The sequence below is a fragment of the Chanodichthys erythropterus genome, chromosome 2, assembly GCF_024489055.1.
Source record: "Chanodichthys erythropterus isolate Z2021 chromosome 2, ASM2448905v1, whole genome shotgun sequence".
NCBI lineage: Eukaryota > Metazoa > Chordata > Actinopteri > Cypriniformes > Xenocyprididae > Chanodichthys > Chanodichthys erythropterus.
The window spans coordinates 31861840-31887627 of NC_090222.1; the positions used below are offsets into that span (position 1 = coordinate 31861840).

The following is a 25788-nucleotide window of genomic DNA, read 5'->3' on the forward strand; positions in this document are numbered from 1 at the left end:
CTGTCATATCACTTAGATCAAGGATGTAACTGAAATACACAGGCGATTCATGACATAGAAATTCACTCTGATATCAAGACAATAAGTAAACAAGATAAAAAAAAATAAAAAAAAAATAGCATGGTCTATGAGTATCTCTGTATTTTATGTTACTGCATATATAAAACACAAAACGTTTAAGCCCATTTCAAAAAACGACTCTTTGTACCGCACAACAGATTGGCTAATCTGATTTGTTATGTTTGGTAATATTTTTTGCGTTTTTGTAGATATTTATAGCCTATGTTGACATGTTAGAAGTATCCATAACAGTCTCGTGGTTGTGATGGTGCTGCTGCCAAGTTTCGCTTTGTAAGAAATTCCTAACGTCATATGGATGAGTTTCGCTTTCCCGACTGTTTTATATAAGAAGATCTACAGGCTACATGAAGCGCACAGACGCCTCACACACATCCATTTCTCAACATTCGGTAAGCTGTTTTCAATTGCTTTAATATTATTTCTTCTTAAACATAGCACTTTATATTTATATTCCTACCAAATTAAGAACGCAATTTGACATTTGATATCAGATGAATTATGAAGTTGATATGTTTGTAAAATTTTTCACTATACTGTTAAAGGAACAGTTAACATTACGATATAACTTTTTATATAGGCTAATGCAAATTATGTCGAATATGTATTAATTTTGAATACGTTGATATTAAATACTATTATTTGCAATAGCCTACTTTGATGTTAAATATTATTTGTATGCATTTTATAAATTATACATTAATTTATTATAGCTAGGCTACTTATTACAACCTCAATATTTAGAAAATTATTCATGTTTTCACAGCAAGCAAAAAGCAAAATATTACTGAAAGTTGTTGACAGACATTTCTCAACATGGGAGTCCAAGGACTGAAGAGCTACATTGAAAGCAGCGACAGAAATTATTTAAGGAGCTGGGCTTTTAGAGACAATCAACTAATAATTGATGGATGTAACTTATTTTATTCGCTGTACTTTGACTGCAATTTGGATCAGATGCATGGAGGAGACTATGATGCTTTTGAGGAGCTGATCATACAGTTCTTTAAGAACCTCGCGGCATGTGACATTCGCCCATATGTTGTACTTGATGGCGGGACTGACCACACCGACAAAAAATTAGACACTATCATGAAACGAAAACAGCAGAAAATAAATGCGGCCTATGCCCTGTCTATAGGGAAGAGAGGGACAGTCCTTCCGATGCTCGTTAATAAGGTGTTCAGACAGCTACTTCATAAGCTCAAGGTACCGCTGGTTCAGTGTCTTGAAGAGGCTGATTGGGAAATTGCTGCCTTGGCTAAAGAGTGGAATTGTCCAGTTCTGTCCAACGACAGTGACTTCTATATATTCAACCTCAAAGCGGAATTCCTGCCAATCACACATTTCCAGTGGAAAAACGTGAGTGTGGACAGAAGGACAAACCAAAAATTCATCCAAGTCCAATACTTTACAGTGGGAAATTTCTGTGAATCTATCAAAATGAACGCTGACCTTCTCCCACTCTTCGCTTCCATCTCAGGCAACGATTATGTGAAGTTGCCAAATATCAAGGGCCTGGAATGGGAGGAGTACTCGGTAACTGGCATGAAAAATGCCCGTATTGATGGGTTGCTTAACTGGTTATCCCAGTTTCCAGGGCCAGAAGAAGCTATAAGCAATTTGCTGAAATATATAGACAACAAAGAAAAGGCCATCGTCCAAGAAGCACTTTTGAAGGGAATGGAAGAGTACAAGCTCATCTCTGGTTCTCTTGCCCAGTTCTTTAACTCAAATGCGATCCCACAGATGGCTTTGACAGGTCCTCTGCAAGTTCTGCCTAAATGGACCTTGAAGCCTCTACTTGAGGGGAGGATGAGCGCCACCATCATCGATGCACTGTTACACCAAAGGGTTTTCTTGATGTCCCAGGTTGAGAATTTCGAACTCCCTTGCAGCAGTGAAACCTCTCGTCCCATACGCCAGGTGATTTACGGGTTACTGTTGTCGAGAGAAAAACCGACAGCAGATAAACAAGCCCTTAAAATATTCACTGGCACAAGCAAGCGCTATGTTGAGGAATACGGCAGACAAGAATTAATGATAAGAAATCAGAAGGTTGAAGCCAAACAGACCAGAGTGATGGAAGAACTTCAACTGGACACATTATGGAAGGTAATGAAGGATGCTAAGGATGTCTTAGCACAGTTTTGAAGTGAAATGAAACTGTTTGTTTTACAGTATTTGTCTTTCTAATGTTTCTAGGAACCACATGACGTGCGTCTTCAGGTGCTCCTTGACACTTTGGGTGTGTCGTCCACAATGTTAAGAGGGATCCCAGGTGCTCTACAGCTGCAAATGTTGGCGACACGTTACTGGCTTGTAAACGCACAACCTCAGCCGTGCCAAGTGCATCTCTGGGGGCTGCTACTGGGAATGGTCTATGGAAAGCTCAGAAGTACACCTAAAACAGAAAGAGGTATTGACTATCATTTATTATTATCTTGTTAGCAGATTATGTTTTCATTGCATGCAATAAAGTAACAAAGCAGCCTCAGGCACGTATGCCAAAAAGGGAAATATGGTGTAATGATTACCTAAATGGCATGGGCAAAACATTGCTGGAGTCAGGGACGTGCACAGGGGGGTTGCTCAGGTTGCCCGGGCAACTGCCCATATGCCCTTCTTGACTCACGTTGCCCTTCCGAGGTGGAAAAAAATAAATAAAAAAATCGTACAATGGATGCAGAATTTCACGTAGGCCTAGATTAAAAAAAAAAATCGCAAAGCCTCATTCACTTCCATATTCGGGCACCCGTCCGAAAGTGAAAGTCAGTAGGGGAAGGGCAAACTCTGTTTACGTGGCTGCAGCGCTGCACGCGACCGGCACCTGAGCTGAGCCTGCATGAGCGGTACTAGAAGGAGATTGTCGCGGTTGTCGGGTGGGACGACTTAACGTTGTCGGAAAGGTGAGTAAGGTCGTTAACGAAAAAACGAAAACTAGGTGGGAAAAAACATCGTCGTTAACTGAAATAAAAATAAAAACGAGGCATTACAAAAAAACGATAACTAACCAAAACTGTAATGTGTGTTTGGCAAAACTAACTAAAATAAAATTATAGATTAAATGTCCTTAGTTTTCGTCTTTGTCAATGTCTTTCATAGAGCAAACGTTCAGCTGCATTTCATTTCCCTGCGTCTCTCACGCGTCTCTCTCACATACTCGCGCGCGCATAGCCCCTCCCCTCCGTGCACACCGCGCCTCCATGAGAACGCGTGTTGGAAGCAAGTTCGCGAAAGGTTGGTATCTCGTGAAAACCTTTACACAATCTCACACATTAAAAAGTGGTATAAAAATATTTTTAATTCTGAATATAATTTTGTCAGTGTGTTAATGTCGACCCGAGAAGCGATTGCTACTTTAGAAAGTTAACTAGACGCAAGTTTGAGGTAAAATGCACTTGGGTTGTCGATGTCAAAACACTATTTAAGATGTTTGGTAGGGGAGTGCCCTTTTTTAGGTCAGAGCAACTGCCCCTCAAAATTTCTGTGCACGTCCCTGGCTGGAGTTTTCAAAATTGTGTTAAGCAAGTGCATAACACTTTGGGGAAAAAAACATCAATACGTGATTTTTGTTTTTGTTTGGTGGTTTAGACATGCTGTTCAGACTCAAACTACAAACGGGTCGAAGAAAGATCTATTTGGAGGAGGAAGCAGCTCATCTTTACAGCCAATGGCAGTCGTGCCTGACGTGGAGTCTCAATCTCAATTGTTTACTGTATCTTCCACTATCTGAACCAGAGTGTGCACGGTACAACACCCTTTATTACTTACAAACCATACTTTTTTTGATAATCATTGTCCTTTTCATCCTTATTGTTATAAACCGCTGGTTTGTGATTGCCAATTCAGTTCCTTTCTCTAGCCTGTGCTAATAATAATAATAATAATAGAATATTATATATGTTTATGTTATCCCTTATCAGAGCAAAATTATCACAAATTAAAAAGGATTCATGGTAATATTGTCCAAAAAAACACTTTTCTAGGGTGGGAAATGCCCTAGAAAAGTGGTGTTTTGGACAATGTTAGCATGAATCCTTATATATATATATATATATATATATATATATATATATATATATATATATATATATATATATATATACACACACCACCCTCCAAAAGTTTGGAAACGCCTTAGAAAAGTGGTGCTTTGGACAATATTGCATGAATAGCATGAATCCTTTTTAATTTGTGATAATTTTGCACTGATAAGGGACAACATAAACTACGAAAACATTTTATTACATAAACAGTTTATACATAGAAAAAAAAAACGCAATTTTTTGATTCATCCAAATATACACCATTAGCAGCTATCTGTCCTAAACTGGGTTCTGATTGGTTCATTGTATTCTAAAAATTAATTGGCAATCAATTGTTGAAGCTATTAAGGTGTGCTGACCCAAAATCTTTTGTAAACCTGGGCCAAGTTTAAACCAGTAACCAGGCATCACAACTGTCAAAGGGGCATGTCTGACTTTGACATGTATATATTGCCACTATTATTTAATCAAAATGAAAATTATTATTGCTGGTCTTCAATGATAATGTCAAGTTACTTTAATGTATTTGCACCAAAAAATGCTAAGGATTTATGCTGATAACGTCCAAAACCACACTTTGCCACACATTGAATTCCATGGTTTTCCAAATCAGGACATCATAAAAAAAAAAAAATCATTGGTGCTTGGCAGGTCTTGGGAAAATAAAATACTAACATGTGACATATAACACTGTCATTATTTATTTATCAAAAACTAGGCCAAAATGGAAAAGCCATGGGTGAAAGCTTTTACAGCTTTATCGATTCCTTAGGAATTAAGCGGGTATATAGCAGTCAGGCACTGCTAATCAAATGCTTTTGCTTAATTGATCATCAGCTAGTGTGAAGTTCTGGCACTTTGCTGGTCTGGAGCCTTCAGTTGTGTGTTAACACAATGTGAAGGAGGAAAGACATCAACAATGATCTTAGAGAAGCATTTGCAGCTGCCTTCTATCTGGGAAGGGTTATACAGCCATTTCCAAACAATTTGAAGTCCATTATTCTACAGTGAGGAAGATTATTCACAAGTGGAAGACATTCAAATCAGACACCAATCTTCCCAGGAGTGGGTGTCCCAGCAAATTCACCCCAACATCAGGCTGTGTAATACTAGAGTAATCGCAAAACACGCAAGAACTCTGTCTGAGACTCTACAGGCCTCAGTTCACATGTTAAATGATAAAGTTTATAACAATGCAATTAGAAAAAACAGGACAAATGTGGCATGTTTGGAAGAGTTGCCAGGAGAAAGTCTCTTCTCTCTAAAAAAAAAAAAAAAACATGGCAGCACAGCTTAGGTTTACTGAACAAACCACTAGACTTCTGGAACAAAGTCCTTTGAACAGACAAGACCAAAGTGGAGATGTTTTGCCATAATGCACGTCAGCATGTCAGAACAAACACCTCGTAACAAAAGTCAAGAATGCTGGTGGAGGAGTGATGATTTTGGGCTTGTTTTGTAGCCACAGACCCTGGGCATCTCACAGTCATTGAGTCGACCATGAACTCCTCTGTATAACAAACTATTGTCGAGTCAAATGTCTATCTGTCCGACAGCTAAAGCTTGGTCAAAATTGGGTCATGCAACTAGACAATGATCTGAAGATCACCAGAAAATCTACAAAAAAAAAAAAAAAAAATCAAGGTTGCAATGGCCCAGTCAAGTCCAGATCTCATCCCGACTGAAATGCTGTGGTGAGAGCGGTGCATAGACAAATGTCCACAAACATCAATAAATTGGAGCAACATTGTAAAGAAGATTGGACCTAAATTCCTCCTGAATAATGTGAGAGACTGATGAAGTCATACAGATAACGATGATAGGGTGTCCTTAGTTTTTCCACCAATAGCTTTTCTGTTTGGGCGTAGTTTTTGTTAAATACATAATATGTCACACCATGGGTTGTTGTGAGGGTTGTATATATATATATATATATATATATATTTACATCTTAGAAGTGCACATGAATACTAAGTGTGTTTTTGTGTTGTTTAGTTTGTACAGTGGAACACTGGTGCACGAGGTTGTTCGAGAGCTCAGGAGAGGCATCGCTCTGGAGTCTCTGCTGATGAGGGGCTCAAGCGCTGAACAGCTCTTCAAACAGCTGAAGGATGCAACTGTGAGCTTAGTGGGTGAAGACTTCATCAAGAAAATGAAAACTGGGCTTGAGCGCAGAGATGCTGGGAAAACGCAGAGTGGCTACAAAGGCCAGAATCAGTCTATAGATGACCTGAGCAGTTGGTTTGAACATCTGATGAATGAGGATATCGATGACAATGAAGATGATGATCTCGATTGGAACAAAAGGAACAGTATGGCCATCCGTACCAGACACAAGGCCAAAGCTCGCAATGCTTATAATCCCTCCAAGAAATATGACAGGAGATGCTTCGACTTGTAAAAACAAACAAAAAATCATCAGTTTGCAGTGATGTACTTACAATGGAAATAGGGAAAGGCATTGCATCAGAATGAATGTTAAAATGATAGCATGTCCACTGTATGATATCAGAATCACGTCATGCACAATACTGTTTTTGTTATATTGTTATATTATTTATTGCATGACTTTGCTTGATTTAAATCAAAAATCATTATGAGATATTTGTAATAAGCTGTTGAATATTGGTATTAAGAAGGTCTTATGTTTTTTCAATAATTGGACTATGATTGTTGTAATTCCAATTATTTCTATTTACCAGAGTATTTTAATGAACATATTCACAAACATAACATGGAAGTTTTTAATTGAAGTATTAAATTATTTTTCTATTTTAAATTGTAAATAACTTTATAGATTTCTATATTACTACATATTTTAACTTACAATTACTTGAAGTATATTCAACAACATACAGTACACTCACATAAAATTATATAGACAATAGAGTAAATGTCAACCAATTGACTGCCTGTATATCTTATTGTCCAACTCTAAACTGCAACGTGGACAATTGTGCATTAAAGTACTATAAACATTTTCATCATGAATTTTTGTAAAGTTGCTTTGAAACGATGTGCATTGTGAAAAGTGCTGAACAAATAAAAATGGACTTGACTTGAAATAATTCATGTAGTGCATGAATTTCATTCCTTTACATAAGGTATAGTTAAATAATCAGATTAAATACAGATTTTTAATTTGTAAAAAATTTTATTGTACAATTGTGTTCGGAAATGACCACAACAGATTACTGGTTTCAGCTGTGCAAACCACAATAAAATAAATACAATCTCAAAAATAGAAAAAAAAAAAAGAAAAAAAAAACTTTTTACCTATCACCCTTCATTTAAAATGTTCATACTGTTCAATATCAGTGTATTACATTGTTTGTTTTCAAAGCAAGAGAGATGCTAGAAAACAGAACGGGCAGAAAAAGAATTGCACAATGTGGCCATAAACAACCACTATCTGCAATACAGAGGAGAAATATGATCACATACTGTAAAAACATACTGTAACAAGATACAGCGTTGGCAGATGGAAATAAGACTATGCTGGTGGGCTGCACTGAGGTTTTTCGGCATGGGGTGGGGGCACGGAGGGGGTTAGTGTCAGTCAGACTTTAGTCAAACATTTCTGTACACCCAACATGAGCATCCATTTAACCAACTACATCATTAAACCTAAAAATACTAAGCATTCACCTAACCAAGCACCAAACTGGTGAGAAAATAAATAACACTATAGATAAAAGCCAAAGTAAGGTTAAAAAAAAAAAAAGGCAAAATCTTACTTCAGATGGCCCTGATACCAGTGTATTAACATAAGGAAAGTAATAATATCATACTGATATTATGTAAATACAGAGGAACTGATAAGTACTTGTACAAGCCAGTTGTATTAACCATCAGTCTAATATAAGGGCATAGATCTACTAGTGCATGTACCTTGACGGTCATCATAAGGTGGGACCCTGTAATCTCGTAATGCCATCATATTGTGGGATCCTGTATCTTATAATCTTCAGTTACAAAATGAATATGGCATCAATGAAAAATTTTCAATTATTTTAAGTAAATGATGTGATGGTTTAGCACATCACGCGCGTATTAATTCACACCTCAAGTCTCATTGGGACCCAAAACATGAGATTTTAAGTGGTCTGTTCCACCAAACACGGGAACGCTCATGGTTTAAGAGGACAAAAGCTCACAGCATTTTGCAATGCAAAATAAATGATTATTCAAGCATAATTTGGAATCTGGAATGCAGAAAGGCATTATCCATATTGTTCCACAAACCTCTAACCAGAAATGTTTAAACAGAAGACACAAAATCCTTTTAATAATAATAATAAATCAAAAAATACATCCCTTAAATCATGAAATCAAGACAGCCACTGTATGGACAAATACAGTATCTCATAAATAAAGTTCTTCCAGATGCTATGGGAAGTAGTACAGTCATAAAGCAGCACACCAAAGCATCTCCACGGGCAAGAGGCGACATTTCAGCCAGGACCAGTTCATAGCTCCACAATCAGCTCCTGGTCTTGACCGTAAAAAAAGGAACTGCACATACAGGCCAGACCCGACTGATCACACTGGATTGTTTCGTACGGTATGAGACCGGTCCAAGCCACATTCTAAACAACACGCCCCAGCCCCGCCCACACTCTCCTGCACAGGACACAATGTGTGTCATACGTCATGGAAATCGTCAGTGTCTGCCATTTTTTCTCTGCCTCTGAGTCGCTCTAATTTCTTTATAACTTCCGATACCACACAGACAGAGGACGTGAGGCCCAGCAGGAACAGCAGATCTGCACGGAGAGGACAGTGCATATATCAGTGAACAAAACACGTGAAGCACGCACATCCTAAACACAATAAGTGCAGTGCCCGGTTGCATAAAGCACCTTAAGTTTTTCCCTTAAGTATGACACTTAAGGCGTGATTTCCCCTTAACTAAGGGAATGACTTAAGGGTGTTGCATATAATCTCTTAAACTGTTCTCTTAGGTAAGGGAAATCGTTAAGTGTTTCACGACAGCATCCCAGGCTTTGCCGTTATAAAATTCTTCTGTTGCCATGGACACGTTATTTGTTAATACATATCGTGGTAAGTTTTCACAGAAAACCACATAAGATGGATAAGGAAAACAAAATATGAAAGAACGACCAGACGAGAAACTCAAATTGATAGTTTACTCAAAATTGAGATTTCTGCCGTCATTCACTCACCCTCATGTCGTTCCAAACCGATAAGACTTTCATTCGTCTTTGGATAACAAATAAAAATATTTTTTAATATTCACTCATCATTTATGTCCATTTATTGAAAGACATCCTTATGATTACGGCTGTGTGGGACGCTCAAACGTGCGCGCAAGAACGTTTGCGCTTCCGTTGACCATATAAGATGGGCTACATATGTGATTTCATCAATGTTTATGTGAATAAACCGCTAAAGTACAATTTGTTTATCATATAAAGCAGTCCATCGTGTCTCGTTAGAAGACTTGGATTGAACCTGCTCACTTCATGTAACACTTTTTTTAACAGGTTTTCCTAACCTTATGTTATACTTAGGGAAATGAGACGTTTTTTAAGGGATTACCTAAGTGAAAAATACATACTTAAGGGAAATTCTTAGGGTTTATGACGTTTCACCTAAAGAAACCCTTAAGTAGTACTTAACGGTTATTTTCTGCAACACCCTTAAGTTTAAGGGAAACATAAGGGTGATCTTAAGGGAAAATTACACTTAAGGTGCTTTATGCAACTGGGCACAGGTGCTCAACTAAATCAACAATGAAATACACATAGAAAGAATTGTTTTGTTTAAATTAATTACATGATAAGCCAATATTTTTTTTTTGTTTAATTTAATAAAGAATTAAGAATTTGTTTACTTTATTAGCTGTACAAATTTAAAATATGAAAAAGAACATGTTCAGAATTAATATTTGGTATTAAATGATTTGCTGTAATGCTCAGCATTCAAAAATCCACAAGTTTATGTAAAACATGATAATCATGTTCTCTTGGACGGGGTTAGTTATTTAACTAAAACTAAAACCATAACTATATAAACTCGTTAATTAAAATAAAGCTGAAATTAAATAACATAAAAATTCAATTAAAAAAAAAAAAATTGAAATTTTGCCCTGGAAACTAACTGAAATAAAAATTTAAGCTGTAATAAAAGACCCAAAATTTCTAAAACTGAAATAAAAATAAAGATTACAAAATTAAAAAAATGAATAAAAATGGACAATCACATAACTTAAAGGGTTAGTTCACCCAAAAATTAAACTTCTGTCATTAATTACTCACCCTCAGGCCGTTCCACACCCATAAGACTTTCATTCATCTTTGGAACACAAATTAAGATATTTTATTGAAATCCGAGAGGTATTGAACTACACATAGGCAGCAACGTCATTACATCTTTGAAGGTCCAGAAAGGTAGTAAAGACATTGGTAAATTGTCCACGTGACTGCAGCGGTTCAACTTTAATGTTATGAAGCGATGAGAATATTTTTTGTGCGCAAAAACAAAACAAAAATAATTACTTTATTCAACACTCTAATCATAGGGTGTCCTTTATCTCTATTCTTTAACTCTATTCTATTATTTTACTCTATTCATCTCTTCCCTGTCATTATTATTGGCCAGTACCTTTCTGGGCCTTGAAAGGTACAATGACGCTGCTGCCTATGGGTGATTCGGAAACCTCTCGGATTTCATCAAAAATATCTTAATTTGCGTTCTGAAGATGAACTAAGGTCTTACGGGTTTGGAATGACATGAGGGTGATGACATGATGAGTAATTAATGACAGAAATGTAATTTTTGAATTCAAAATGCTAATAAATACTATAAATAGTATTAAAAGAACACTGCTCTAGGATGATTTAAGAATGTTCCAATGAGAATCTTGAACTGTTTATACAAGGAATTTGCATGATGAATGTCACATATTTACTTATTTATTAGAGAACTAAAAATACCACAGAATCAATTTTCTTCTGCATATTTTCCTGGACTCCACTGTATGTGATATGAAAAATGTGGTGTACTGTGGTTTCCTGCATTTTTTTTTGTTTGCATACCGAAAATGCTGAGGCTCTCTGTTTGAAAGACCTTCTGTAGTGGAGGGAAGTATATGACCAGGAGTTGGCCCATGATGGAGCCCAGCACAGCATAGCAGAACATCCTGTTACTGCATAAGCCCATCTCATGCACCATCCGTGTCTGCAAAACAGTGAAGAGAGACTTCTGATGATTCAGTGGCATAAAATCCAGGCCTTAAACACTAATCAAAGACAGGAAAACGCACTTTGCCATTATGAACTTTTTAAACAACATGACTCATAATTCCTACAGCAGGGGGCAGTGTTTAAGATTCTGCTCACCCCACATTCTTAATATATTCCATGAGAAAGGAAACATGCTTGTACGTTTTGTTGATGCCTATACCTGTGATCGGGAACTGAGTGCGTTGAACATATCGAAGAACACAAAACAGGTAAATGTCATGGTGGTGTCACGTGGGGTGATCTCATTGTCCCGCAGCTGAAAGAAATTTTTTTTTTTATTAGACTAAAGGGAAGTGGTGGGGGGGGGACATGCTTTTGTGGTTCCTTGAAAAGCTTTTAGCATAGTTCCTACAGCTTTCAGGAGACAATTATTTCATTAAATTTAAATGTACTCCATTACATACTACATTTTCCAAAACTGTTTCGATGCTACATTACCCAGAGAAAAACAATACTTAATCATTTTACGGCTCTTGTTTGAAGTGTTTCTAACCAATTAGAGGCTAGGAAAGGTAATGGCACTTGTGTACCAAGGCTCCATATTAATTCTCAAGTAGACAGGCAAAAAAACACCACAAAGCTAATATATAAACAGCATTGCATGATGCCTCTAACAAGGCACAGTGTTAACAAATAGTTTAGTCATTTACCTAATGCCCTGTTTTGAATATAAATAGAACACAAATGAAAAACAAAGCAGAACACAAATGATGTTCAGGAAGGCAATGAATAATCGCCTACCTCTCTCCAGAACACAAACAGTGTGCCGCAAACGATGATGAAGGACGACACTAGAATTTTCACCATAAGACTGCGTGTGATGATGCTGTCTCGGACGTTCCGCGGGGGTTTCCTGATCACGTCCCGATCAACAGGTTCCACTCCCAAACTAGAAGAAGAATTCAAGTTCATTCTTATTCTGACATAAGCAATGTTCAATGGTCATGCACTAAACTATTGTTGTCCTGACCAATGCCGGTGATAAATCAGTTTGTAATCAATTTATTACCTCTGGGCTGGCGGCCCATCCATGATTATGTTGATCCAGAGGATTTGCATGGCATTCAGAGGGTTGGGGAAGTTCATAAGCGTTGCCAGGGAGATGAGGGTGAGGGCAGCAATGCTCCTAATGAAAGTGAGCACAAAGATTTAGAGATTATTTTATCATTATTCATAAATATTATATATATATATATATATATATATATATATATATATATATATATATATATATATATATATATATATATATATATATATACACAAACACATACCAAAAATATTATTGTATAGTATAAAGAAAAGTAATAAAAGTTAAATTATTAAAAAATATAAAAAGTATATAATAATATATAATATACACATTTAAATGTTTATATAGTCATGTATAAGTAATATAAGTATTGTTCTTTTGAACTTTCTATTTCTATAGCTTTATAAGCAGCACAAGTGTTTTCAACATTAATAATAATAATAAATATTTCTTGAGCACCAAATCAGCATATTAGAATTAGAATAATTTCTGAAGGCTCATGTGACACTGAAGACTGGAATAATAATGCTGAAAATTCAGCTTTTCCATCACAGGAATAAATTACATTTTAAAATATTTCACAATAGAAAACAATTAATTTTTTTTTAATTTACATTATGTTTCACAATATAAACTTTTTACAGTATTTTTGATCAAATAAACACAGCCTAAGATTAATTAAAACAATGAGTGACAGGAGCACCCTGAAATATTTAAAAATCACACTGTTAAATCTTTGGGATTGGGATTTTCACACTGTTAAATCTTTGGCCTTTATACATGAGCAAAAAAAAAAAAAAAAAAAAAAAAAAAAAAAAATCACAACAATACAATAAAACAAAATAAAACAAAACAAAACAAAAAAACAAGGACACTAGGTCACCAGAAAAATTATTTTCAATATTTAGACTAAATCTGCAGAGCAACTAAAAACAGCACACCCATCTGGCTTCTCGCACACCACATACAAAAGCAAATAAATAAATAAATAAATAATAATAATTTCTGATATGAAACCATGCCAACTCACGTGCTCAGCTGAAAGCGCACAAAGTTCTTAATGTTGTTGTAAATCCCTTTTCCTTCTTCAATGGCAGACCTAGAGTGAGAAACAAAGGCTTGAGGACATGTGTAAACACATCAGATGTCATATCAGCGATCCACACAAGTTTGATAAAGCCAAAAAAAAGAAAAAAGAACAAGAAACCATATGCTCACAAGATAGTTTGAAAGTCGTCGTCTACGAGGATCATGTCTGCTGCCTCTTTGCAGACATCAGTGCCGGTCTTACCCATAGCCACACCGATGTCTGCTGCCTTCAGAGCCACCGCGTCATTAACACCGTCTCCTGTCATAGCGACAACTGCACCGATGTTCTGTAAGGACTGAAGCCAGAAAAAAAAAAACATTTAAAAAATATATATGGCCATATGTGAAGCACGATCACAAACAATCTGCTCTGTGCACTCACCTTAACTATCTTTAACTTGTGTCTAGGGCTGGCTCTATAGAATACCACTATCTGTGGAGAGAAGTTACAAATTAATTTCATGGCACATCTTGGGACCTGTTCATACAGGAAAACGCTGTTAAAAATGCGAGATAGCATGTCAGTGGAATGAAAAAAGCTTGAAACTTGAGCACCATGTTTTTAGAATGCCACGACATGCTGCAAATGATGTGAGACATGAACACAACGGTTAAAGACATTCGTGTAGCACTTGTTTACACTGAAAAACAATGTTAAAGTAGCGCAGTGGAATGGAATTGTGTGAACCAGCCCTTATTCTTGTATCAGCCAACGAACAATTTTCAAGACCGTTCATGTGGTTTTGAAACCTGTCCAAAACTCAGCTGTGGGTCTTTTGGATCATAGTGCTAAGAAGCAGCTTAGAGTGTATGAAGGCGTATTCATACCCTGGACACTATCTGAGAGAGATGCTGGATGTCCATCTGGTCGACTTCATCTCCAGACAGAGATTGAGAACCTTTGGTATAGAGACCCAGTCGACTTGCTGTGGTGGAGAAAGGCAATAGAATAAAAATATGCGAGTAGGGTGTCATATTGAATATTCATGATATTTTCACAATGGCTTTGCTGATGCTGCAAAATTAATTATATGATTTGCTAGCAAAATATTATTCAGTGTTTCCCACACATAGACTTTACTTGGGCGGGCCGCCCAGGATTAATAACGGCCGCCCAAGTATATTGGAGACACATTTTTGCTTTTAGCTTTTTGATTTTATATATTTATCCTCTTATACTTTTATATCCGCCCAAGATAATGAAACCATCCGCGATCGATTAACTAGTCGTTTCGTACCTGCTCGTTATATGTGCGTCAGAACTGTTTACTCCCGCTGATATTCCCACGGGCGCTGCATTTTGCAAAGTCACAAGGGGGTGCTGTTGCGCGTTCTACAAGCTTGCACAAAACTGCTTCAAAGTGATTCTCAATCAATGAAAAGCGCAGATTTATGCCAAGCGATTGCTAATGAACTCATGTTGATGAATTATTACAATGTCTACTTCATGGCCTTTATATAAAACATTTTAGACGGTTGTAAGAATCTGAAGGATCAGCCTGCAATAGTACAGGCATTTCAAAATAAGAGTCCCGGTGTATTTTGGGCTTGTTTATAATTAAAAGTCACACGCTAAGTTTTTTTCTTTTTCGTTTGGGCATTATTGGTATTTTGGTTACACAATAAATTGTATTTAATTTGATTTTCATTTAATTCATAGTAAATTATTGAAGTCTCCCCCACAGGAAGAAAAGACTAAGAACATTATTTGACACACATATTATTCATTATATAAATTTTACTAAAATCTGTGTCCCATTCACTGAGAGAGATAATATATGACCACAAAGAAAACATAGGAAAAGGAGAACCATTTAAATGCTGTAATTTTGCATAATTTACAATGCATAATAATGCATAATATCAGTATGTAATTAAATGTAATAGTATGCTATGTAATTACAATTAAATAAAAAATAAAATAAATAATGATAAAAACATTATTTGTTTGTCACATGTAGTAGACCATTTTTGTGCCGTGGGTAATAGGAGGATTTTTCACAGGGCTACCACGGCAAGTATATTTCAAACCTGTGGGAAGCACTGTTTATATATATATATATATATATATTTACTAGAGGCAACAATAATCAAAAGGTGAACATTTATTAATAATCAATTTAATGTTTATTGTTATATTATTATTCATTAAATTTATTACTAAATGTTCATTTCCAACATATTTTGAGTTCTTTTTAAGCAAACAATACAGTCATTTTTAAACAATAGTTAAATAAAACTACCCAGCAGGTTGAGCAAACATTCTAAAAAAAATCAGCATTTTTTAGAGTGTACTATATAGTACACTCTAAAAAAATGCTGAGTTAAAAATGGAGAAACCCAGCAATTGGGTTGTTTTAACCCAGCAAATAGGTTAAATGTTTGCCCAACCTGCTATATAGAATACAGAATATTGTCAAAAAGCTGAAAATGATCTAATTTGGTAGCTATATTTTCCAGCCCTAAAAGGTGAGATTTGCAAGTGCTGGAAACGTATAGAAATTATATCAATTGTTGAAGATGGAGAGACACACCGCTGAGACAGAAAAGGAATAACATTATTGAATTTCATACCAATTGACACTGCAGTCTCTTGAGAATCCCCTGTGATCATCTTCACCGCCACTCCAGAGCCGATGAGCGTCACCACGGCCTCTTTCACTCCAGGTCTAGGAGGGTCGATGATGCCCACCAGCCCCAGGAAGGTAAGAGCGCCCATCTCAGATCCAGAAGCAAATGCCAGCACTGCCAGAGGACAGATGAAGAGCATCAGCTGCTGCCAAAACCTGATTGATCTCAATATTATTACTGTGTCCTCCATGAAATGTCTTTAATTAAAGGAAGCTAATAGAGAGGAATGTCAATATGTGAAAGCACTTCTTCTGCGTCCTCTGAGACAACTTAATCTTATCAAAACAAGCCAAACGACAAGCGGGCCAGCTGTAAGCTGGGAAAGCCTTGCCAGGGTGCAACTACAAGGTGGCACCATTAGAGCTGACACAAAAAAAACATTTGTGTGTCATTTCAAAGTTATGTGTGATTTGATCATGGAAGGAAAGCCGTTTGACGTTAAGCCACAGTTTGGGAAACCAGATGAGCTGAGCTATATGTATAGAACTTTTCAGAAATGCTCTTAACAATCATATAAGCCATGACTGAAGAGTCAAATAATTCATAAAAAGTAGGACATCAGAGCTTTACATAAAGAAGCTAGTAATAACTTTCAGCAAAGTTTACGCCACATTCTTAAGTACTGACAGAGGTAACACAGGTTTTCCTAAACACTTTTTGTTATCCTGGTTGAAACTCACTTCACATCCTTATAGCAGTCAATAATAGAAGTGGTCTAAATATTAAACAATATACTTCTGTGGGAGGGTGGGATCTAATGCTTTCAAAGCTAGCTTGCTATTGCTAGCCTTTGTGTTATTGTGTTATGTCAGCCCATAATGCCACCCCCAACCACTGAATCAGTTGATAGCTAGTCAGCTAATAATAATAATAATACAGCAGGGTGGCATAAAATGCATAATATTGAGAACAATAAGGAAGGACACAATTTTGAAATCCAGAGATGGAGAAGCATCCCATTGGAACAGTAAGTACTACACTTATTTTTAAATGGACAAATAGAAGTTAAAATATAAAAGAATAAATAATCATAATTATTTGTAAAATACAAGTATTATTAATATTGTATAATTTGTATATAATTATTATTCAAATATTAAAAAGCTGAATTTTCAGCAGTCATTTCTCCAGTCTTCATTTTTTTATTATTATCAATGTAGAAAACAAGTTCAAAAGATAAGCATTTGTATAAAAATATAAAACCCTATAAAATCCGTTTTATTTTTCCCCAAATTCCGTCCGAACTTTTATTTTGACGGTTTGCCTAAAACTTTGAGTTTCTGTGTTTATGACGGTAGTTTTCTTAAATGAAGCGGTTAAATGCTGATGAAGTGACTTTCAGAGCAGCTGTGGAGATGAATTTGTGCGTTCATATAGTGAGGCGACAAAGGACGAAAACACTGCGAGCGTCGCATGTGCTTCAGCGTGCGTGCGCCTGCGCGATTGTGTGTGAGGCGGTGTGAGGTAAATGAAACTGCGCTTCCGTATCATTAATTTCAGAGGCACACAGGCATGCAGGATTCATGTTTAACTAGTCTTTTCGCGGTTTAATATTCAGTCACTAGTCCATATCGCGATTTAATTTACGTGTACTGACATGCTTTTAATTCATTCATCAAAAATTTGACAAATTTCGTGACATTCCACGTTATATAGTAAATTCTGTTTTTATGAATGGATTCCGCGATTCCGTGATCGTGGAAATTATAGGGCCCTACATTTCTTTAAAAATTTCTTAAAAGTCTTTACTGTCACTTTTGATCAATTTTTAATGCATCCTTAAAGAATAAATGTATTATTATTATTATTTTTTAATACCCCAGATAACCCCAAACATTCAAACGGTACTACTGTAAGTGCTGTACCTCTGAGACCCGCAGTACCCATGTAGCTCTTCTGCTGCTGGTAGAGTTCTCTCTGCTGATGGGTCAGAGGCAGAGTGACGCCTTTACTGTTGTAGGAAGCACAAAAGCGGATGATCTGCTCATAGGCACCCTTCACAAAGAACATGGCAGGCTTATCCTGTCATTTAAATCAGATATAAGGAAAGACATAGTTAGTCTCGCATAACCAAACTTTTGACTACAGAATAAATTTGCAGCTTATTCTGACCAAGTACTGCCCAGTTAGAAAAGAAAAGGCAGTGTAATTTATATGTAAAGTGACCATTTTTTTACATGACATTTAAGGGATAGGTATGTCACCACATTAACAGACCAACATGCAATAAAATTGTAGCTTATTTAAATGATGAGTCTTTGAGATTGGTCGTACACACAAAACAGATGAAATGATTACTTGAAGATCAGAATTTATGTCAAAGTCGAGAAGTCCCTTTAACGCAAGCCATTTCACTTGGCGGCCATCTTTTAAATGCCTCTCGGGCAGCCATTTAATTCATGCAAGTACAGCTCCAATCAAATTATCCAAAGTTGTTCACCAAGCTTACGATTAAGATTCATATTTAAATCACCAATGAAATCTGACCACAACTCAAAAATGTTGTTTCTTATGCTAAAATGGACAACCAATGCACATGTACAGTCCTAAGTGCGAGTCTCAGAACAGCAACCGAAGCATCTAACGGCAGCGAGACTTATGTAATATGAGTGCATAATCTTTGTGTAATAAAAAGTCTTTGGTACTATTTCAAAGACATAACACAGAAAACAAAGCAGTGAACCTAACAAATAGTTCTTCTTATGCAGCAGCCTGGTACCTAAACACACTTTTATTTCCCAGTGGAATGATAAACAGTTGTGTACCCTGACTTCCATAAACTGCATGAAGCTGCCCATTCAGATTGGTTCTTAAGATTTCAAGAGAGCTCTTTGAGGGAGCTCAGTTTGAGCCTGAGAGTAGTAATAAAAAGCCAGTCAAGTTGACAAACATTTGGGCACTGTCCACCCATTTTAAGACATAACACTTTGGGGGGGTTCGTTTAGTGCAAGTAAATCAATGGGATCACCAAAGTGAATGTGAATTTAACGTGCACTATTGTGATGTTGCCAAGTAATTTTCAGCTCCAATTACTTAGCACCATCAACTCCTTTAAGTTTACAAAGTGTTTTCTGCCATGTGGCCCAGCTTACCTGCTGGGTGCGATGCACGACGCGGACCGCCATCCACTTCTGCTCGGAGGAGAAGGGGATCTCTTCCAAACGCACAAACTCCTGCTGCAGCCCCTCCAAACCCATCTATAAACAACAGAAAAAATGTGGTTACATACTCTGCTCACTTGAATCCTTAAAGGAAGATATAGAAAATCCAATCTAATCTCAAAGAGACTGATCACTTCTGGTTCCATGAAAAACTCTTATAAAAAAGAATGGATAGATACAAAATCTAAATCTGAAAGAAAGGCAAGGTCAGATCATGCGAGACAAAGTCTTTTGTGGAAAACTGAAGAAAAGGATCCCTCAACAAAAGCACTGTTCAAACATATAAAAAATTAAGTCTGAAACTCTTTCACACTGCCAATTCTTATAGTTAAGGGCCTGACCCTGAACACCCTAACATTGAGGCTATGAGTTTTGTGCAGACAAGAACCACCCACATTTTCTTCAGAAAACGTAAAAATCCAGTTCTTTTTATCCTTGGATTTGCATCAATTTCTCTGTTTAAACCCCATGTAAATGTCCCTGTGGTGAAAACAATGTTATTAATGTACCAGACGTTAACACAACCGGGACCCTCAAGGGAGATGCTGTTGCCACAGTAACCTGTTCCATGGGGTGTGAAAGCGTGTCTGCTCATCTTAATTAGCATGAGCCAGAAAAAACGATTCAAACACTCTGATTTTGCCAAAATAAGGTGACACTAGGTGACAGACAGTACCACGCAGGCATTATCCCCACAGGCTGCTGCCTCGTGTTTGAACAGGTGGAAAGAGCCAGCAGGCAAATCCAACCACACTGTTTGGATTTAGTTATGATAGAGTTGCATGTGGTATCACAAAAGAACAATAATTATCAGCACATCATGCAGAACGCAACATACTCTACCTTCATAGCCAAGGCGATGAGGGCACCTTCCGTAGGGCGGCCCATTAGGTTGTTGCTCCTGATCACAGCATCATTACACACACAGCCAGCCTACAGGATTTCAGACACCAAATTAAATATGTCACATTATAGTATCCAAACAGCATAATATTCTTTTCTCAACCTCACCTCCACGATCTTGCTAATGGAGGTGTTGGAGAAACCATGCACCACCTCTCCATCCAGCAATACCTCACCAGAATTGTTGTACCCAACACCGGTGACCTGTAAAAGATACCAAATCAGGTCAAGAACATCTTAAGACGTTAAAGTCAACATGAAACGCATCCCATTTTTAACTTAAATAGTATGGCATTTATAAGTGAAACGGGAAAAAAAATGTAGGATGGGACTATGTCGAATAGAGATTTCTAGAGATATGAGCAACTTTATTGTTGTACCCAACAAGCAACTTTATGTGAGTAACTTTATTTTTAAAAGAAATTTGAAGGAATCATGAAACATTCTTTCCAAGGACGTTATTACATTTTGAGGAAAGATTTCTAACTTTAACATACACACAAATGCACTGCCACACAAGGCTCGAACACAGACGCTAGATGACTTTTAGCAGTCTTTTGACAGTGCTCTGTTTGAAGCCCAGAGGGATGGGAAATAAAAAAGCATGATGTAATAGACCTGGGAGAAGCGACCTAGTAAGTTTAAAAAGTGAGAGACTCAATCTACTCCTCAGCTGACTGCTTTGAAGATTTATTAGAGCACGCCGATGGCACGGCAATGAAGCCATCGGGCATCAGATGCCGCTTCTGTTCCTGGGAGAGAAAACCAGAGGCTTCTCTTCAGGTTCATTGGGCTGATGAAACACCGCAGCTATTAACACTTAAGATTGCGGTATTTCTAATATGGTAATGGCTTCAGAACAAATGAGATCCGACAGAGCAAGGCACAATCCTTTTTTTTTTTATATATATATATATATTAAATTGTAATTTATTCCTGTGATAGCAAAGCTGAATTTTCAGCAGCCATTTCTTCAGTATCACATGATCCTTAAGAAAGCATTCTGATATGATGATGATTTAGTGCTCAAGAAAGATTTTCTATTATTATCAATGTTGAAAACATTTCTGCTTAACATTTTTGTGGAAACTAATAAATTCCATTCATTGAAAGCTCATAAACAAATCATTTATTTGAAATGTATTTACTGTCACTTTTGATGAATTTCATGCGTGCTTGCTGATGAAAAGTATTAATTTCATTAAAAAACTGACCGCAAACTTTTGAAGTGTAGTGTAAATACAAATTAAGTACAGTTCTCAAGACTTTCACATGTCGTTCTTTCAAATTGAACACATCCTTGTGTAGCCAGCCAGGAACAGTGTTTGACATGATGCTCTTGAGTCTGAATGACAGCAAATCTCTTTATTCAGATTCCAATGTATGGTTGCAAATCTTCCTAAAATGGGAGCTGTGAGGAAGGACTAACTACCTATTAATGCCAAAAATGTTTAAATTAGGTGCTAAACAAGCACATATGACTTTAGTGTTTGGTTGTCCACATACTTTGGTCATGTAGTGTAATTTTACCCTCCTAAAAAATTTTAGGGCCCTTACCTCAGCATGCTGTCCATCAGAGGTGAACAGGTGAGTGACTGTCATCTCATTTTTAGTGAGAGTGCCGGTCTTATCTGAGCAGATCACATTACAGCAGCCTGGAGATGAGAGGGAGGTTTCTCAGTTTAATACACACAACAAAGATATTCTGAATTCCATTAAAAATCTGTGCAAGAGAAAACGAGAAAATGAGACCAGGTATTAAAAAAAGATTGAAAAATACTGTCCAAGACACCCACACAATGATGTTATCACATATTAACACAAACAACATATTTGTGGAGTGATAACACCCCTATGGTAAAATGTAAATGTGTGGGCTCAAGTGGTAACAGCTTTACAAATGGGAAATGGCTCATCTAATAATATTTGAATTGAAAAATTGTATAACTTTTATTTATATAAATAAATTACATTTCTTTGTTTTATTAAAAAAAAAAATGAAAAAAGTTGACTTTTTTTACGATGTCTTTACTACTTTTCTGAACCTTGAATGTGGTAATTACGTTGCTTTCTATAAAAAAACAAAACAACAACAACTTGACCATCAAAAATATCCGAAGATGAACAATCTTACGGGTTTGGAATGACATGAGGGTGAGTAATTAATGACAGAACTAACCCTTAAACCCCTATGTATTCCTATTTTACATCTCCATTTAGTTCAGCCTAAACTTACATTCAAATATAGTTCTAGAGATAAATTCCACTGCACGCTGTGCCAAACAATCCTAGTCCTGACCACTGTATGCTCACAATAAAGCATAGCTTCAAGTGCAACTTGTCAAATGTGTTGTTTCATAATTAGTAAAGAGCCATTAAGTTCATCGCATGGTTGAAAATGGTTCTAAACAAAGCAATAAACATTTCTTAAAAATGTTAAAATGTTACTGACACCCACAAGAACGTTTGGGTCTGATTTAATGTGTTTACTCCGCATTAAATTAGTGCATGTTCAGTGTGACTGTGGCTGGTCATTTGACTCTGTGGGCTGACCGATTCTCATATTACTGATGATTATATAAGGCCACAAACGGGAGAAACCACCAAAGTCTTTTTTTTGTGCTCCAACAGGAAGGAACTTCCTGACACAAGGTATTTGTATGAACATTAGATGAGAGGTCATTTGAAAATAGAATACAAAAGATTGACAGCCTGTCTATTTAATTGTTCAGGTGTTTTGTGAACATTCACAACCTTTCACAGATAGCATGCAAAACACTAATTAAATTCAAATGGTAATTTGCTAAAAATTCGAAGAATGCACCGATACCACTTTTTCCAGAACAAGACCAATACTGATACTTTTTTTTAGTACTTGCCAATTCAGAGTACTGATACCAAATATTTACATAGCATTTAAAAAAAATTTAAAATATTGGGGAGAGAAACCAAAAGAATATGAATCAAAAACATTAGCTTAGCAAATAGATATTTCCTTCATTTATGTTCATGCCTAATTATGTCTGTTAAAATGTATTGTAGGAGCTACTGTTATTTTCACTGTTTCACTATTATTGCTCTATCATATTTTATCTTTTATTTAATAGCACAGTGAATATTTAGAGCTGCTCCAGCAGGGCTCAACCAATCAAGAGCAGTGAGTGATCTTCTCTTTGTCTTTTGTTGTGAGATTAACATTGAAGACAAAGACAGCAGTAGGTATATTAGGCTGCTATCACTTTAAGAGCTGCACATATCCAACATACTGTTACACAAACGTTTACTTTCTCTACTGTTCACATTTACATAAGACATAACCGACTGTTTCACAAGGATACTTGCCTATGCTGGCATAATTTTGTGTGAATTTGTCTGTTCAAGCACAAGTAGACATGAAAGAGAACTCGATTTAATAAGCTATTCGCATGCTGTCTGAGAGGTAGCTTTCTGGGTGCGCGTTTCCGATGTTTGCGCACAGAAAACTTATTGAAAACGTCATGTGATTACTGTACTGTCTTCCTGTAATAATGTAGGGAACCACTCGTTATACATGAATTATTTAACAGTTAAATTATTTAAATAAATAATAATATTAAATTAAATATTATAAATAATAAATAAATTATTTAACATGTTTTTAATTGCACATACTATTTAGTTTTAATTCAAATGACGCAAGTGTGCTGAGTGAACGACCAGCAATCAAGAGCATGCAACTCTCTATCTTTACCGTCAGTTAACCCAAGTAATTGTTCCTTGTTTAACTTCGTTGCTTTTGACACATCCAACCAAACTACAAACTGTTCAGCAATGTCGTCTGTGAAAAAGGGATGTGTGCTTGACAAGCCCACGCGTCTGTGCCGCTGCCCGCTCAATCCACTCCGTGTTTTGCGTAACAGCTCACGCACAGCAGCTATATAGGCGTAAATATTTAATCTGTTTAACATTCTATTAATTCAATACATTTACTTCATAGACATCCTTCTCCTCTCTGTTTGCTCTGTTGTCAGCGTTTTTTTAATCACAAGCAGTGTACTGTACATGCTGCGTGGAATCAGTTGTTTTTATCGGAGCATTTTAATGAGTGCGAGTACACAAGCGCCGTATCGGGCCCAATATCGATACTTGTATCGGTGCATCCCTAAAAAATTACTTGATTAAATATACCAACAAAGGTAGGTTGTGTGTCATGCTCTCATACTTGGATGAATGAAGATAAATGTGTTTTTCCACACTGTGCTTTGAGAGAGAAACCATTAAAACTTTTTGCATGATAAACAATTTTGGTATTTTACAAATGTTGGCCATACTCAGCGTCTCCACTATGGGCAATTTCTTAATGATCGCTCGTTTCTTCACCATCCTCATCACTCCCAGTGCCAAAGTCACTGTCACCACGATGGGGAGGCCTTCTGGGATAGCTGCCACAGCCAGGCTGAAGAGAAGAGCAATGATGCAACACTTAAAAGGCTGAAACCTGTACTACACATCAAGTCACATGCCTCTCGGGAACATCCGCCTCTGTTATGGACTAATTAAGGACATACCTGACGCCTATGGTGAACATGTCTAGAATGTACTTCCCCTGAAGCCATCCGACAATCATGATCACCCCTGAAAATGGAAAATATTAATGCCGTCACAGAGAGCGAAGGCAGGATATGACAGAACCGAAATTAGGGCTTGCATATTTAATGAGATGGTATGTATCACTAGCTCATGAAAGTGCAATGAATGTTAATTGGACAATCTTAACAAGATGTCTACCGATTATCCCAAAGGAATAAAGGGAGAGCTGTTTTCCCAGCAAATCCATGCTTTTCTGTAATGGGGTTTTAGGAGCCTGTTTAAAAAAACAATAAGAAGGAAAGAAAACATTTAAATATGAAGCAAATGTGTTTTTTAGAACATCAATCTCTCTGGTTTATGCATGATTACCTCCTCTGCTTGCATCATCTTAAAAACTTCGCCAAATTCAGAATTTTCTCCAGTGCCTATGACAATGCCCTACAATTTAAAAGCAAAATTATTAAAAATGTGTGCAAATGATTCATCTTATCCGATGAAAAAATAGAGAAATGTCTAGTTAGTCTCACATTTAATTTTCATACTTTTTCACATTGTCTAATTATGTGGGGAAATCTGAAGAATGGATAAATAAATAAATAAACAAACACTATTTTAATATAATAAAAAAGAAAACAATGATTTAACTATTTATTTTTATTCCACTAAAAAATTAAGTTAATATCTGAGTACTTAGACATCAGCAATGAATGTTCAAGAAAGCAATAACTGACTTGACTTTGAACTTCAAAACTTTCACACAGATCAAAATTCAGTGATAACTATAAACAAACATTTTTAAAAGGGGCCTTTTTTACATTTTGCAAACTGTTTTGGTGTTATTACTGGTGGTACAGTACCGGTCAAAAGTTTGGACATTACAAAAAATAAAAAAATGTTAAGCAGCAAAACTGTTTTCAACATTGATAATAATAAGAGGTGTTTCTAGAGCAGCAAATCAGCATAGTAGAATTATTTCTAAAAGATCATGTGATACTGAAGCCTGGAGT

At 36.5% G+C, this 25788-nt stretch overlaps 2 protein-coding genes across 2 annotated transcripts in view; one reads left to right on the plus strand and one right to left on the minus strand.

The window, feature by feature from the left end:
* The first annotated feature begins 191 nt into the window (after positions 1-191).
* Positions 192-7199, plus strand: aste1a (asteroid homolog 1a). Its single transcript, XM_067409803.1, has 5 exons — positions 192-470; positions 845-2193; positions 2284-2497; positions 3673-3829; positions 6123-7199. The coding sequence occupies exons 2-5, from the start codon at positions 895-897 to the stop codon at positions 6526-6528; spliced, it is 2076 nt and encodes a 691-aa protein (XP_067265904.1). The 5' UTR covers positions 192-470; positions 845-894; the 3' UTR covers positions 6529-7199.
* A 105-nt stretch (positions 7200-7304) lies between these two features.
* Positions 7305-25788, minus strand: part of atp2c1 (ATPase secretory pathway Ca2+ transporting 1) — a 41604-nt gene continuing 23120 nt past the window's right edge. The window contains exons 9-27 of the mRNA XM_067409790.1: positions 25151-25219; positions 24980-25055; positions 24760-24826; positions 24523-24647; positions 21770-21867; positions 20321-20416; positions 20153-20242; positions 19241-19345; positions 18014-18170; positions 16092-16262; positions 14346-14443; positions 13900-13950; positions 13647-13813; positions 13459-13527; positions 12405-12521; positions 12137-12284; positions 11556-11651; positions 11189-11330; positions 7305-8893 (exon numbers count right to left, since the gene is read on the minus strand). Of these exons, the coding sequence (XP_067265891.1) occupies positions 8772-8893; positions 11189-11330; positions 11556-11651; positions 12137-12284; positions 12405-12521; positions 13459-13527; positions 13647-13813; positions 13900-13950; positions 14346-14443; positions 16092-16262; positions 18014-18170; positions 19241-19345; positions 20153-20242; positions 20321-20416; positions 21770-21867; positions 24523-24647; positions 24760-24826; positions 24980-25055; positions 25151-25219 (2064 nt within the window). The 3' untranslated portion in view covers positions 7305-8771. The remainder of the gene's footprint in view (positions 8894-11188; positions 11331-11555; positions 11652-12136; positions 12285-12404; positions 12522-13458; positions 13528-13646; positions 13814-13899; positions 13951-14345; positions 14444-16091; positions 16263-18013; positions 18171-19240; positions 19346-20152; positions 20243-20320; positions 20417-21769; positions 21868-24522; positions 24648-24759; positions 24827-24979; positions 25056-25150; positions 25220-25788) is intronic.

Coding starts and splice junctions, on each gene's coding strand:
- aste1a (XM_067409803.1), top strand. CDS start 895: ATGGGAGTCCAAGGACTGAAGAGCTACATTGAAAGCAGCGACAGAAAT. Junction 2,194..2,283: donor AACTGGACACATTATGGAAG/GTAATGAAGGAT, acceptor TAATGTTTCTAG/GAACCACATGACGTGCGTCT. Junction 2,498..3,672: donor TACACCTAAAACAGAAAGAG/GTATTGACTATC, acceptor TTGGTGGTTTAG/ACATGCTGTTCAGACTCAAA.